The 16,368-nt window shown below is 39.9% G+C and overlaps 1 protein-coding gene across 1 annotated transcript; it reads right to left on the reverse strand.

The window, feature by feature from the left end:
* Nucleotides 1-1,888: 1,888 nt before the first annotated feature.
* prdm1a (PR domain containing 1a, with ZNF domain) lies at nucleotides 1,889-11,633 on the reverse strand. Its single transcript, XM_043260182.1, is given in 17 exon segments — nucleotides 1,889-3,525; nucleotides 3,528-3,557; nucleotides 3,560-3,652; nucleotides 3,655-3,799; nucleotides 3,881-4,009; nucleotides 4,117-4,433; nucleotides 4,436-4,459; nucleotides 4,462-4,542; nucleotides 4,545-4,574; nucleotides 4,577-4,741; nucleotides 4,744-4,967; nucleotides 4,969-5,089; nucleotides 6,963-7,215; nucleotides 8,328-8,447; nucleotides 9,911-9,963; nucleotides 9,966-10,161; nucleotides 11,594-11,633. Coding segments are annotated over 17 exon segments (2,319 nt in total). The 5' UTR covers nucleotides 11,621-11,633; the 3' UTR covers nucleotides 1,889-3,214.
* Nucleotides 11,634-16,368: the final 4,735 nt, after the last annotated feature.

Consider the following 16,368-nt stretch of genomic DNA (forward strand, 5'->3'; position numbering starts at 1 on the left):
GTACTTGTATTTGTTTTTCTCCCTTTGATTCTCCTTTCCTGTTTTCTGTAGACCCTGTTTTAAAGACACTTTTCTTAACTTTTCTTTTAACGCTAAAAGACTTGAAAATAAGAAACCATTTTGTTAATAAATGCAATTTACTTCAAATTTAAGACATGCATTAAGCTCGATTCAACACGTTTTCTGATACTCTTCTAATGTGTAGTTTTTAATGGAAATCTCACCCGAGTTTACTACACTAAAAAAAAAAACGCATATGGAGCTGGATGCCTGAATCAGACATAAAAATTAGTTTAAAAAAGTGTTTTGAGGTCATATTGTGAAGGTTAGGACGTTAAATTCTTCATTAATACATTTTTTCTGTCTTCTGCCTCTAGGGTTCGTTCAAGCTGGAATCTTGATTTTCATTTTGAATTATTTTTATGTACAGGTATTTTTGGAGTTTTTCCAGAATAAAATAGGTAGAGGCTTATTTTTCCGTTGGCATTTTTATTTTATACTCTTACAGATTTAAATGCTATGACCACATCATTACTTGTGTCCTGCTATTTTTACACATAGACATGTTTTTGCAGTTTTTCCTAGAACATAAATAAATGTTAAAAAAAAGCAGGAAGACTCTTATTTTTCTAAATATTAAACAGTATAACCACGTCAGTGGATTCTGACTTGAGTTCTGTCCATTCATTTTTGTCGATGTTCTGAAGACAGGCTTGTTTCTGTAACTGCGTGTTTCCCCTTTTAGCTTCAGTGATTCAGACATCATCTTGCAGCGGGAAATGAAGAAAGCCAATTATCATATAATCCGCGTGCTCACATGGGGCCTATAAATGTACAATTTGGGAAGAGCTGAAAGGGATTCCATTTGATGTAGTCAGCGTTCTCAGAACTGGATTAGGAAGAGGACGCACATGAGCCAGAACTGCATAAGCAATGTATTACCACATCTGCTTAACAAGGAAAACACATTGTAAACATCAGTTCTGACAGTCAGGTTTCACAGCCAAGATTTAGTTCTTTATATTGCATTATTCTCTGGATTTCTTTTAAAGCAAAAAATTAGAATTTTATTGAATCGAAAACACTTTGAAATGGACACTTCCTTTTAACCTGCACGGTCACTTGCATGGATTTTTATCTATTTTATCTACAGTACTTGCTGATACAATCGCAAACAAGTAACAGCCAATGTGAACCATTTTAATTGGCTGATATTCATACGCATTTCATTATTGTACCATAGCGCGTGTATTTATAGGCCTGTTGTGGCTGGTATTACTAACAGTGTCATGATTTGTGTGGTGTGGAATTTTACACTTTGATTTGGTGACTGCTTCTTTTGTCTGCCTAGTCATGGATCTATTCATCGGAAGTGCAAATGAAGCATCTTGTAATTGCTAGGTTGCTGTGTTGCTAACTTTTACCCTGGAGCTACCCACAGACCCAGAGATTTTAACGCACCATAAAGGATAGCTTGTTGTATTTTGAAGTGCCTACGAATCAGAACCAAGTCTGTTTGTGGCTGTTTTATATTGCACTTTGTTGCAAAAGCATTTTAAACATTTTGTTTTTGCTAATAAATGAGTGTTTAATAAAAAGAAAATTGTCAAAATGAAGTAAAAAAAAATTCAAGGTCGATAGATCGCCAGATATCCTTTTTAAAATGTATACTTTTTATACAAAGCTGAAAAAAATAAGACCTTTGCTGCAAAATATATTCTGTAATCTCTGTGCTGCGGCCTGCAATCACATCAAGAATCCACCTAATATACGCATGAATTATGAATGTTTAGGAAAGTGCTATGGTGAATTTTTGTGCCATATAATGGTTTAGAGGAGAATGAGCCCCGTTTTACATGAAAAAAAAAACACACACAAGAGACAAAAATGCTTTAGATCAGTGAAGATTTATATTATAATTTACATTTTGTCAAAGCTGTACTTAAATAGCTACGTAAACCAGTATGTAAACAAAGACAGTCTTTTTTTTTAATTTAAAGCTGAAGATGAGGTGTAGACTTTGGTCATACTTTAGGACAGAAAGTGTATGAGACGCTACTACCTCGCAGCACACGTTGCTGATAAACCGCCCTACTAATATCGCTACACAAAATCATAAAAACAAAGAAAAGGTACAAACGTAAGACAAAAGAAAAAAGAACCAGTGCATACAAAGGCCAAAGAGATGTGGAGTGTCCATAAACATCATCACAGACCTGCAGAGCAGACAGTTGCAGCAGCTCACGCTGAACTTGAACAAATCTCTGAAAATAAACAAAAGAGTTCACTTTGGTTATCTTTTCCACATTCTCGTTTCTTTATCGTTTTGGTTTCAGTAATGTGCCACACATAAGTAAGAAAATGCAGTGTCAGTCTCACAGCCTGTGTGTGACAGCTAGACAGACTGCTATTCTTTGGACCACATGTAGACCTGCACATTGGGACATTTGATTTCCTCTTCAAGTAGCAAAACAAACTCTGACGTCTCTCAGTTCAAGCACACACCGTACACACACACACACACACACACACACACACTCACTCTGACATTTGAGGTAACAGTTGTCGGTAATATATAATATGCCCTTTTTGTACTTATTATATTGTGTAGAGCTCAACTTTAAGAGAATAAATGTTATGTAAAACACGTACACATAGATATGTAACCTCTGACCTCTCCTATAGTTTAAAAAAATGCCTTCAACAAAAAGGTCTACCTCTGACTTCAAAGCCCACATTAAAAATAAACCTGAATGTGGTGAGCTCTTTGCAGTCATGCATGAAATCACAGTCAACTGGGACACTATTTACAGTTACTATCCACAAAAGAATAAAGAAAAAAGGAAATATATAAAACAGTAAATTACAATGATATAACCAGTCATTGTAAACATTTTTTCCACGTATTGGTTGTGAAGGATGATGCGTTGAACAATAAATTAAATAGATTACGTATCAAACTAAAATAAACACCAAGAAGAGCAAATAATATTAATAACAACAATAATAATAATATTAATAAAAGAATATGATTGTCTTTTTAATTTGCGTCGGACATACTGGACCACTGATGGACTGGAACGATGTCTGTTAGCCCTGAGTACTCAAGTCCCTGAACATAAAGGCCATAGCCTGATTCTTTGAGAAGAATTACGTATACGTGTGGCTGTCCATAACCTGGCCTAGAGAGCTAGTCAGGCAAGCCTCTAGTTAGCTAGGTTTCCATGGCCTCCTCTGTCTCCTTTTTAACCTTGACAGGTAGGAGCTGGATAGGGCTGCTGCAATGAACCTTGATGACAGAAGCCTCACTGCCATGCTCGCTCAGACGATATGTAGATAATGCAGGTGGTGGGGGGTGCAGATCTCCTCCAGTGCTACCTTTGTGATAAGACGCCTTAAAATCCATCTCCTGCCAGAGCAGGCCAAAAATCTGTTTCTCTACCATGCTCTCCACATCAAACCCCTCCATTTCCTCCAGTCTATCCGCATTATCGCTGATGTCAAAGCGCTCGATTTCTCGCTCTGCCGATTGAGTTCATCAAGACTGCAGCTGGGGAAGGAGAAACCGCTAAGCAGTAGCCTTTGACGTGGAGCCGCAGGCTGCTGAGGTGAATGTAGTTACGGTGGCAATGCGGGCATTGGTGTGGACGTTTCTTGTGTGCAGCCGTTTGTGCAGCTTGAGGTGGACAAACTGTGTAAACTTGGCTGGGCAGATCTTGCACTGGTAGGGCTTTTCACCAGAGTGCAGTCGCAAATGGGTCTTCAAGTTGCTAGTGCTGCTGAAGCGCTTGTGACACACCTGCGAGGTGAAAGCAGAGTTTTAGGATCTCATACTCAAATAAGGAATTGACTGGTTACTGAAACTGTTGGTATTATTTACCTGGCACTCGTGGGGTTTCTCTCCTGTGTGGACCAAATAGTGTTTCTGCAGGTGGGCCAGCTGAGTGAAACCTTTATTGCAGGTCTGACACTTAAAGGGTCGTTCACCGCTATGGACTCGCAGGTGCACCTAAAAAAATGAAGACAGGTAAGCTAGGTACTACCAGGAAAGTTTGTAACAGATGTGTAGCACACATTTTCTTTTCATCAAAAAGGAAGCACTGTTCTCCTGCTTACCTTGAGATTGGACAGCTGACCAAAAGTCTTGGTGCAGACATTGCACTCATACTTGATCTTCCCGTTCTGCTTCTTAAGTGGGTAATCTAGACTTTTGTAGCCTGAGGAGCCTTGTTTCATCTTGCTGAGATTGATCGCCTTTTCCTCTGAGCGGCTGGTATTTAGGATTGCTGAGGTAGGCTTGGTAGGAACACGTCCTGTAGAGGCTGCAGAGCCAGCTGTTGGGGACCCACCAGCGGGAGCATAAGGGTGCCCATGCCCATGCCCATGCCCATGAGCTGGTTTGTCTTTCAGAGAGGTGGCTGCAGAAAAGGCACTGTGGCCGCTGGTAGCAGGATGTCCTGGGAGCCGGAGAGTCAGGTGGAAGCAGAAATTGTCGACTACCCTCGGACGGAAGCATGCCAGGTGGGAAGGGTACATGAGGGGTACCAAGCCACTATAAAAGGGGTACATGTGTGAAATATACCGCCCAAAGTAGGTGGCCCACTCAAACTACTAACAGGGTAGTGGGGCATGAGGTAGCGAGAATAGTGCGGGTTAGGGTAGAATGGCATGGAGCCTGCTGCTGGTGAGTAGCCTGGGTAGTGGTTCAGGCCACGGCTATAGAGTGCTGGAGAGAAAGAGAGAAGGTGTCTCTTGGCTCAAGGGATGCTGGTGTGGGACTGCTTTCTGGACTGCTCTCCGGACTGCTGTGTGCTGAAGGGCTGGGTGTCACTGAACACTTTCTGTGAGAGCGGTTCGGGAGGCCAAACACTGTGGTAGTCTTTAAAAAGTCTTCGCTAGGGAAGGGCGGAGTGGATAGACAGCACTGGGGGTAAAGAGGTCGGTCTGGGCTGTTGGGGCAACGGGACGGTGGGAAGTGGTCTGCTGGGTTCTTGCAGTACATCTTTCAAAATCTCTGAAACACTGTGTTCTCTTTTCACTGGGTGCTTGACTTCAGTCGCTTGCTGTGTGGCTTCGATCAGGCTCTGCTCTGTTTACACACACACAAAAAAAAAAAATTATATATGTTATTCATTTTCTTATTAATTTAGATTCACTGATATAGGTCTGTTTGCAATATGTTTTACATGTTCACGTTCTCAATTCCTGACCATTTCCAGTTACAGTTATTTAAGGGACACAGCAGTTCCATTGTCCCAGAGGATACAGCTCTTCTTAAAGCAAATTTCAACAAAGCACCCCAGTGGTTCACTTAGTGTGACAGTTTGACAAATTATCCCGTGTTAGGGTCTACAGACAGGATGTGAGGCCTGACAGCCGCCCCGGTCAGGGTGGGATGGATGCACTGATACTATCTAATGGGGTTCACTGAGTGGGTGTGGGGGGACTGATGGCGTCCTGCTAATAGGGATCTACATGCCTAGATCTCTCCTTTTTAGGGTCCACAGAGACCAGTGAAGGTTTTAATTTAGTGACCGAGTTTCCAAATTTCTGTAAAGTGCTAAACTTAAAAGCTTTTGCAGAATTCACAGTTATAAATCTAATGAGGAGTGAAATATGAATAAAACATACATAAACATATAGACCCTTTATAAACCACCCTGAACCTTCCAGCCACTCAAATTTGATGAAAGGTGGAAAGCTAATTAGAAAATTACTTCAAATACTTCACTGTTAATCTCCTTCAAAAGGATGTAAACAATTAAATAACTTCCTGCTTCCTGTTCATTGAACTTTCACGGGGTTAATTGTGTAGAATTCAAGTGTGAATATGAGTGTGTGTATGATAAGTATCCTTAAATGATGAACCAGACTTTCTACTCCCCTATCCTTCTGTCCTGGCAGCTTCGTGTAAACAAACCGAGAGGTTATCAGTTCTCCCCTCCCACCTCTCTTCCACAGATAGTACCAGTTCTGTTCTCCCTAGAGAGCTTGCCAAAAACAAACAGCAGGCGATCACAGAGATATCAATCTGTCAGCACAGCCCTGCCGCCAGGAAGTTCAACTAGTCAATGGAATGGTTTTTTTCTCTTGTGCGCTCTTACTAGCCTCTCCTTACTCTTAAAGTGGCAAACAAATGAAGAAGTTCCTCCCACACCTCCTGAGGCAGGATGACAAAGGAATGAAGGGACTCGAGATACATGTTGGCTGAATGTGCTGTCATTTTACACCAGACATGACTAGTGAAATAGAAAGTCCTTATCTAAATCAGTTTCATGTGGGAGGTTGTGTAAGTCAGATCAGCTCATTCTGTTAATTGAGTCATAGACCAGGTTTCTTTGGGGTTGCTACTGTTCCGCCTTTGAGATGCAGTGGCTATTTTTCCTTAAGGCTGCAGGTAGAGGGGCAGTAGACATGACTGAGTAGGTGTAATTACAGACTTGTCATGTGTGTGTGTTGAGCTCAAGGGGTCGGCTACATCCAGTGGCCCCAGGGTATGCAAGCATGACTCTGGGGAGAGGAGTCACACTGACTGGTCTGTTCACCTACCTATAATCTCCCCTCTCCTCCGTATCAATCTTTCCTTCTGTCTTGTTTTTTTTTTTTTTTTTAGCTTAGAGACTTTTATTGCTGGTTAAGTATGTTGGGCAAAACAAATCTTAGTCTGCACTTTCATGTTTAAAGACCGTCCTCAAACACCAATGGCTACAACATTGCATTCCTATTCTTTGTAATTAGTCTGAACAAAAACATTGTACAGGAAGAAAGGAGAGAAATAGAGTAGTTCAAAGAATTCTGATCTTAACAGAGATGAAAGGGAAGAAGCTGGTGTGTTTGCACAATGCTTACAGAGTCTATCTCTAGTGGGAAAGGTATGTCTTTCTAGACTTAAACTGAGATAACAAGGAACAGATATCTGTCCAGGTCTATGGCAAGTAGAAAATATTTTTTTGTGAACTTACTGAGTTTTTGCATCATAATTTCTCCAGAGGCAGGATAGTTGAGACGACGGGCAAACTCAGGGCAGTACCACACCAGTAGCTCCTGATCTGCAGGAATGGCCTTGACCGTGTAGAAATAGATGTTCATGCCGTTTTGGCAGGCTGCAAGGTTCTGTTCCTGCTGGGAGTGAGCTGGATTCACATAACGCATCCAGTTACTCTTCTCTTCATCTAGTCCATCCACAAAATGATGGAACTCCCCACTTGAGTATATCTAGAAAACACAATGAAAAAAATTAAGACCAGTTCTTTTTTAATTACAGTAACATTCTTTGTCTTTTATTACAATTCTATATTCTCTAGTTCTTCAGTGTGGCTCTTATGTCTTTGAGACAGACGAGTGGGGTTCGCTCCTATAAAGTCTCATAGTGAGTCAGCAAACTCCCCCACACTAATATTCACAGAGTATCTCAGAGTATCTCCATCCAGCCCTCTGATGCATTCTTAGGTCTCGTCTGAAGTATGGTAGGGGGACGCCTGTCTCAGTGTGTTGTTTATACTAAGCTTGCAAGTTCCAGGAACACTTACAAAACGTCACAAACAAGGCTTCCCTCCGAAACGTCAACACTACACTTCCTCTAGCACTCTTTCTCTATTCTTGAGAACACTAACCAGTGACTCTGCAATCACCTGCCCTGCACCATATGGTGACGGACTGACAGTAACACAGGAAACAATGATATCAGTGCTGTGTCTGGTAGGTAAAGACCAGAGTTGTTCCACTTGGGGATCTTCGATTTGGCAAAAATATGGAAGTGACAGAAAATAAGTCAACACAAAACCAGAGCAGATTGACTTTGCACTTTCTCCGTGACGACAGCTGTAGACCACAGCTGCAATTCACAGAGGAGTGAGAGAAATGTTTCTGGTTTAACTGTTAGTGGCATTTAATGGTAGTGGCAACTGTGATGTTGCAATGGGATTTCTTTTTTCACTGGTCAAACATTTTGAATAACTGCAATGACACAGATTATCTGTGAAGCGAACATATTCTTAAGAAAGATATATTCGCAGCAGTATAAATGCATAGTCATTCTACACTTCCTGTCCCACACGCTCAGAACGCTGCACAGTCAAATAAAGATTATACTTCATGGAACGTATCAGTGCTCTCTCAGTCATTCAGCACCAGTACAGAAACGCAGTTCCCAAAACAGCAGATCTTTACTCAGCAGTTTCTGATCGCTCTGAGAATATAAAGGCACTGCTTATACATCTAGCCCATGATGTCACATAGGAAGTCAGTCAGTGGAACAGGAAGTGACCCAGTATTTTTTTTTCTTGTCTGCTTTAACTTTATTGAAAGATTATGAAAAAACAACTCACCCGCCAGAAGTACTTCCTGTTCGCATCTTTGCTGACATTTTCTGCAGTGTAACTTTCTCCCACAAGAGGGCCAAACCGTGTGCCTTTAGGGATGTATTCTCTGCTTACTACACCGATTACCTGGTTAAAAAAGTAGGAAAACAGGTGGTTAAAAAGAGGCAGATGAAGTTTAAAGGGTAGTATCTCAGTTTCAGTTTTGTTTTGTGGAAAAATAACGAATTAAATTAGCTTGACAGTATTAGCGAGACAGAGTGTGTGTGAGTGTGAGAGAGGGGTAATTAATTGACAGTCAGCCAGATGTGCGCACTTGAAAGACATGGAGCCATGCCTCTCTTCACCCGTCACCTCTCCTGACAGCCACAGGAAGCTAAAGGTCATCAAGGTTGTGTCCTAAGGCTGAGAGAAACTATTCGTTTGTCCTGTTTAGCCTCTTATTATCCGAACAGACACTCCTGAGGAGGTGCTCACCAAAGCTTAACCACTCCTTACAATACAGAATCATACAGGTGCTTTGTTTGATAGAAATATTGATATATATGAATTTATAAACTGATTCTTTAAATGGATTTATATAATTATTTAAACTAAAGAATTTTAAAATCAAAGCCACAATATTAATATTTTAAATGCCTACGATTTCGCATAACTCGACCCTTCTTCTATCTAAAGATCCCGCCCTCACCCAAACCCCTACTTTTCAACTTATTAAACATTCTCCCTATCAATACTCTCTCATCCTCATAATCTTCCTCTGTGAAACACATGACTTCACTCACTCTCTTCCTGTTTGAAGCTCAGGTGTTTCTGAAGAAAGAGGGTTAACTCCTTATCACCTCATAAGTACGTGCTCATAAAAAGAGGCTCGGTCTTTTCCTCACAGGAAGAGATAAGACAGACAGAGCGACTGATGAAAAAATCTATAACCCTGTTCCTATTGATCTATAAACACTTTCAAAATAAGAGAGGCTTAATCCTATTCAAAGCTTCTGCCGTCATTAGCGCTAGAAAGGTGGAAAGTAGTGTGTTTGTGGATTGTCATGAACACAGACATGGCAGTCTGCCGAAGATAAAACAGGTTTGATAGATGGCACTCTGGAACTTTTGCACCCGGCTGCTTGAGGAGCTTGTCATGTGGCTCTCTGATGTATGGATGTTTGTGTTAGCTGAGTAACAATGTGAGCTAGAAATTATTAAGCACACAGACATAGACAGGGACTTTTTTTGTTCTACAAAACAAGCTTAAAAACGGGCCTGACAGTGTTGATAAAGAAGATTAATGCCAGTTATGTGATCAGTAGGTGCGGCTTTATGGAGATGCTGTTTAAACAAGAATCACAACCACCCGAATTCTGCTTGAACCCGCTTCTTTGGAGTTTGATAATGTGACACTCTGAGGCGGCTTTGCAGATTTACTGTCAGTACACTCATACAAGCAGACAACAATTATTAGCAGATGGCACGCGACGTCTGCAGTTGTAACCCGATGAATCTCGTGGCACATTTCAAAAAGGAAGCCTGGAGGCCATGAGTACATCATGCGTAATGCCGTTGCATATGTGATGGCGCAGAGCGTCGTGTCATACCTCTTTAGAGTCTGCTGGGTGTTTGAATGCCAGGTTTCTGGGTAAGGACGCCCGGCCCGGGTGAGCTCTGTGTTTTCCAGAGGACCCTCCCAGGTGTGGTCTTTTACGATGTACGTGCATTTCTCCTCAAACTCTTCCTCCGTCCATTTTGTCATGTCTACATCCTCTACATCCATCTTGAGCTCCTCATTGTCTCACGGTGTAGGGTGATCCTCAGTAGTCAGCATGGCCGAGCTGTGATGAGAAGCAGCCTGAGAAAAGAAAAAACTGTGGAATTAAATGACTTAGAAATTGAAAGGGTAAAAGTTAATCTTTATCAATTATCTTATAGTTTATAGTTTCTTTAAAACTAATTACAACTAATTACAAAAACTTTTATGCAAAATGAATTAATTAACTACTACATTCGAGCTGTTAAACAACAATAAAAACTAAGAATTCGCTTTTACACATTAAGTGCTCTTAAAGTAAATAAAAGACAACAGCCGTGCATCGACCCGCTCTTTAGGTCAGAACTGATCACAGTCTCTCTTTCATTCCCTACTTTTCATTTCTGTCTATCAACATGCGTCTTATTCTCTCCCTGTTTTCTTTCCCGAGTGAAAAAATAGTCACAAATGGAGGAAAACAGAGGAAGGAAGTCCCGTCTACATCTGAATGTAGCTAAAATTGGAATCAGAGTGGCAGAGCAACGGAACCATCAATCCATCCCAGAGATTGTGTGTGTGTGTGTGTGTGTGTGAGAAATAGAAACAAAGCAGGAAAAACTTTGACCCAAAGCGATACAACAAATCTTCAACCAAAAGGCAAAGTATGTAGTTACCAGTTCAGGACTAAAGCTATACTTCACTGAGAATGTTTTATTACATTTCTTAAAATGATTTAAAGTGAATTCATGTAGTTTAAAACTACATTTTAAATTAAACTTAAAGCTTAATTTAAAACCGCTTGTTCTTATAATTGCAAATGTTAGTAGTTCATTTTAATTCAGTTTAATAAGAATTATACAATTTTATGTTTCAAAACAGAAATTTACAAAGCTGTAACTGGTTTGTGTAAAAGTTGATTTGTGTTTAATATAAATTCTAGTTGAGCATTGCCTATTATACTAATACGTCATATATATGTTTTTTAAAGACCAGAAAATAGTTTTTTTTGTTAGAAATAATTGTGTGCGTAGGCCAGCTGTAGAACCAAAACTCATAATGAAACTGAGAAACTCCTCATCAACAAACATGGAAATCAGATGTATGCATACAAAATATGCGCAAACAATCTAAAACTATGTTATGTTTAATGAGAAAAAAAATACTACTTTTGTGTAAAATCCTTCAAAAAATGTTTAGTTTAAATTTAATAAAACTAAAAACTATTGAATACAGAAATGTTTTTCTTAGAATGAAATACCGAAAATCATTTTAAAGAATTATTTTAAATACTAAAATGAACTGTAATGCCTAAATTATCACAGTTAACAATTTTAAGGTAAACTTACAAAATTACTAAGCCCCTCAAAACTGTTTTTCTATATCTCCAAAAAAAAAAAATCGCACCACATAGAATTAACAACCACTAAATAGCAGAAATAAGCACTAAATATTATTTCCATTGTAAACGCGATTCCCTGAATTACGCAGAAATAAATGCAGAGCACAAAAAGGAGTTTAGAGAAATGTCACTTACCAGGACGCTCTGGTCCCAGCCACACATAGAGGCTGTGTGTGATCTCTCCTGAGTGTGTGTGTATGTATGGGACAGGTGCAGCTCAAAGTTCTCCTGTCTTGTCCCACTGCTAGTCCAGATGGTAAGTGACTTCTCCTGCAAGTGCCTGAGATTGACTGACTGCCTGAGCATGTTTGTCTGACTTGTTGAAGGCACTTTGGCCCCGCCCACTATCTCTCCTCCCACCGTAGTGTCACTGACTCGCCTCCAGAATAAATGATCTAACAATTACTCCTCTGATACAACACACACACTATTGAAGATAAAATAATTAACAAATAATCAGATGCGGACTAACCATCTGGAATTTCTTTTCTTTTGACCTTTTTTGTCTTAAAAAAAACTTCTGTTAATATGTTCCACGCTGCATTACGTTATTGCTGTCTAAATAATCTTTTTATAAATATAAATTATAATCAGTAAGCATTTTTCTTTTTCTTTGTAATATAGATTTTATGTAACAATCCGAAAATAATGATACTAGATTTTAATTCCATTTTATACTTTTTTTTTCTTTTATGTTTATTTTTCTTAACAACATAACTCTCACAAAAGAAAAAAAAGGTTTAAAATATTCTTTGAATTATCGAGACAAACTGTTTTGACCCAAACCCCCAGAGGTACGGTCTTGTTTGAAGAGGAAAGTGAGCATGTTGATGTGTCTTCCCCTCGCTCTCATCCTGTGAAGGAAGGGACGTCCTGTGACGGTGACTCAATGACTATTGCCGTTTTGCACTGAGCTGACTGACGTCCCTGTTCTTCTTTATCCCCCCATTTTACACTCTTTCCCACAATACTTCACCCCACTCCGGTGCATTATTCATTCTTAAGAGCGGTCCTACAAATTCCCATTCTGGTTTCTTGCGTGTTGATCATTCTCAAAAGCAGAGAAACTTCTCGTAAGCATTCTCTCTTTCAGTAGGTGAATATGAAGGATTCTTGCCTGTCTCTCAGCAGACATACTCAAAAACACTCATTACGCACAAAAACACTCTCACCCACCCGAAATTCAGCTGGTGACAAAGAGCTGACCACATCAGTCGCAGCCTCACTATTTCCTGGCAGCAGACTACCCAGAAGATTGTAGCCCAAGGGCTGCCCAGAACCAGCTCAGCCCACAACCCACCCCAATCTGGTCCACAGCTGTTTACACTGAAACCCACTCAATAAGTAGTCCAGGAAGGACCAGCACCAAAACACTGAAATTCACCTTCAAGCGGAGATGCTGGATCCGAGAGAGTAGAGAGTTTGCTCCTCGGCCAAGGCCATTCCCAATAAGATCCGCTTTAAAAGACTTCAGAAGCCCATAAAGGGCTGAACCCTCCAGGGCTTGATCAGACACCTTCTCTTTCTCTGGACAAGCTGAGGCCAGGGGCAGGGAGGACTCTCTCGACTCTGAAGTCAAATTCAAATGGACCTTTTACTGTCTATATAAAGGGTTTAATGTGGCCTGAAAGAAAAGCGGCTAAACAATAGCGGCCAGAGGAACATCAACATGCTGTTAGTTTTACAGACGGCTCATAACATCCCCACGCCGCAGAGGAAGAGAAGAGGAAGATGCGAAGTGCAAAAAACTTCTAGATGCATAAATAGAAATGTTCCAATTTGAAATTAGGAATGACAAATTTGTGCAGGGTAATTACTTACATCCCTAAAGCTGCAAACATAGAAGTTACCGACGACCGCGATCCAATCTGTCGCTAGTCCTCCGAAGCCAGAGACCGACACGTGAAACCGATGTGTTTTTTTAATCTAATTTCCTTCTCTCAACCAAACAGCGTAAACAGTGTTATCTTCTTTAAAATAGTTTAATCAGGGCTATCTCTCTTTCAATAGAATGATTACTAAATGAAAGCTAGTGTACGCTTCCTTTGTTTGTGTGTGAGTGTGTGGCTGTTCTAAGCACATCCCACCACAACTGAAATATTGAGCAAAGCATATTGAGCCATGGCACCCGGATTGAACCGAAGTTTCAGGTTCGAGTGTGTGTGCGCGTGTGTACACATGTGCTAGAGAAGCTGATCTGCACGTGTGCTGCACGTTCTGCAGATGACACCCCTCCCAGCCCTTTTCATGTGGGGTAACGGGCAACAGAGCTCTAATCCCTCCGCTTCAGCTCCACTTCCTCAAACCAGCCATCTGGAGATATGTCTGTCTCTGCTACAACATTTACCACAGAGGGGGCGGCGTGGTGATTAATACTACGACCAGACAGAGACTATCTAAACTATAAAAGGACCGTGCTAAATTTGGCGCATGTGTTATTAAACTGTTTATATTAATGATTAAATTCTCAGCATCCATCAATATTACATAAACCTTTGCAGCGACAACGGCTTGAGGGTTGGCTTTTTGTGACACGCTTGCCACGTTTGGCTAGAAAAGAGTTCTGAAAATCGGGGAAATAAAAATCTCATAGACACCGACAATGACTGAATTTCCAAAGCTCAGATTTTTCATTTTATAAGGATTTTCACACTTCATACAATTGAAACACATACATGGACACTGTAGTATTTTATATAGTTGCAGTTGATTAATTTATCGGACAGAATATAACAAATAAGCAGAAATTCAAATTTCTATATACTGTAAAATAAGCATTTCACTTTTTGAAACAGTACAAAATCAATACAAAATGAAGTCTGCACATTCGCCGTTTAGTGACAATTATATCTAACAAAAATTCAGCAAGAAATACAATAGTAATGTATTTAAAAATCGGATCTTAAACGCTTGTCTACACTTTGAAAGAAACTTTTATGGACATCTTAAGTGACCAAAATACTAATTCAAATAAATGATCATTATTGGTGGTAAATAATCAAGAAAATAAAAAGTACCGATATCTTAAATTACTGAAGATTGAATATTAGTTTTTGACTAGCTACAATAATGAAATGAATTATAGATGCTTTACATTTTAAGTACATTTATAATAAAATTAAATATATTTGTTTTACCTGCTGGTTTCCATAAACGTCTGTGAATGATAGCGATGCTTCTAATCCTAGAGATATACACAGAGTTCAGAGATCTCTGTTCACACACACACACACACACACACACAAACCTCCACCCAAACCAGCCTCATTAGGGATTAACTGAAGACATTAAGAAAGCAAACAATTCAGCAGGAGAAACAAAAACCCAAGGCAAAGCAAAAAGTTTAAGGTATTCGACTTGTCATTCAGCTCCAGAGAAAACCATTAAAATCTCATCAACGCCTGGTATTATTAATGAAACATTATATATAATGTTGCGTTTTTGCCCTCAACCTTATGCGTGTTTTTCAGTGTCATCGTTGTTACGATGACGGCCTATTTAAATTTGGGTTTGACGTTAGTTAGCTGAAATTTGTTTGTTGTAGACCTCAAACATTGGCACAGGCATTAACTGCAGCGTTATGCTGAGCTGATAATAGTGTCCATGTTGGAATGAGTTTGCCCCACCGGCACACTTCCCTCCTCTTTGCCCTCAGATCTTTACACGAAACAGACATAGTGTTCCTGACCACCCCTTACACACACACACACACACGCTCAAAAACTCAAACATCTTACCATCAAAGCAGCAGAGAAAAGTGTGTAGGATGAACAAAGTCAGACACACTGTAAGCACACATACGTTTCTCTTTTTACTCTCCACTGACTTCATCAGCGTTGAGGGGAAAATGCTTTGAGAAAACCATTTAACCTTTTAATAAGATCTGATTAGCGAAAGATGATCAGAAAAAGAACTGCCGTTATCTCATGTCATTTATCTCAAGGCACACATGCAGTGAGTAGGAAAGCCCTTTGGGCCCGTCAGCACGTTGTGAAGTGCTGTGAATGTGTGCGTAATGTTAGGAGATATTTAGTTTGGATCTCTGCCACAAAGTCCTTAAAAAGCTGCCAGAAGTCTGCACACCTCCACCTGCCACATGCGTTCAGCGTGTGCGCTTTACAGTGCTCCATATGCAAAATGATTTCACAAAACATATGTTATCTGTTTAAAAAATGTCTTTATAATTAATATAACAGACGTAGTAGCTTTGGAAGTATTGTGAAGTGACCTATAGTGGATATATGAAAGCGTAGAGCATCAGATAAGACATCGGGCGAGGTACAATTTGACTTTTTAAAAGAAAGGCTTGTATGGTTGCTCATCAATAAAGCGAATAAACGCTATGTAAGATTATTTGAGTATTCCTGCTTTCCAGACAGTTTTTACTTTAGAAGCTATCACAGATATGTTGTTAAGTTAAAAAAATAGCGCTGCATGTTGTGAAAGAAACTCCTGGCGTGGTGTGTTGCATTCAAAATGCTCACTGTTTAACGATACTCTTCTTATATAGTGTGATAGCATTAATCACTTAAAATGACATATGATGAGTGTTCGGGATCAGAATGGTGTGTTAGATGGAACAAATGATGGATATGACAGGTGTGTGTGTGAGTGTGACCAGCAGCAACGCTTAATCAGCCTGCCCAGAACAATACAAAGTCTATTTAAGCCGCTGCTCTGGCCTCTAATGAGAGATCACTCACACACGCGTGCACACACACACACACACACACACACACACACAAACACACAGACAGACAGTCACACACACTCATCAACTATATGTCAAACCACCAATTCACTCATTTATTCAGTAACGTATAACTTGTAACTTGCAGTATAACTGAATTAGTTAAAATATGCTCATGATATAATGACTTATGTCTAAATATTTAATGTAGAAGAAAATG

This window comes from Puntigrus tetrazona, chromosome 16 (genome assembly GCF_018831695.1).
Source record: "Puntigrus tetrazona isolate hp1 chromosome 16, ASM1883169v1, whole genome shotgun sequence".
In the NCBI taxonomy this organism is placed as follows: Eukaryota; Metazoa; Chordata; class Actinopteri; order Cypriniformes; family Cyprinidae; genus Puntigrus; species Puntigrus tetrazona.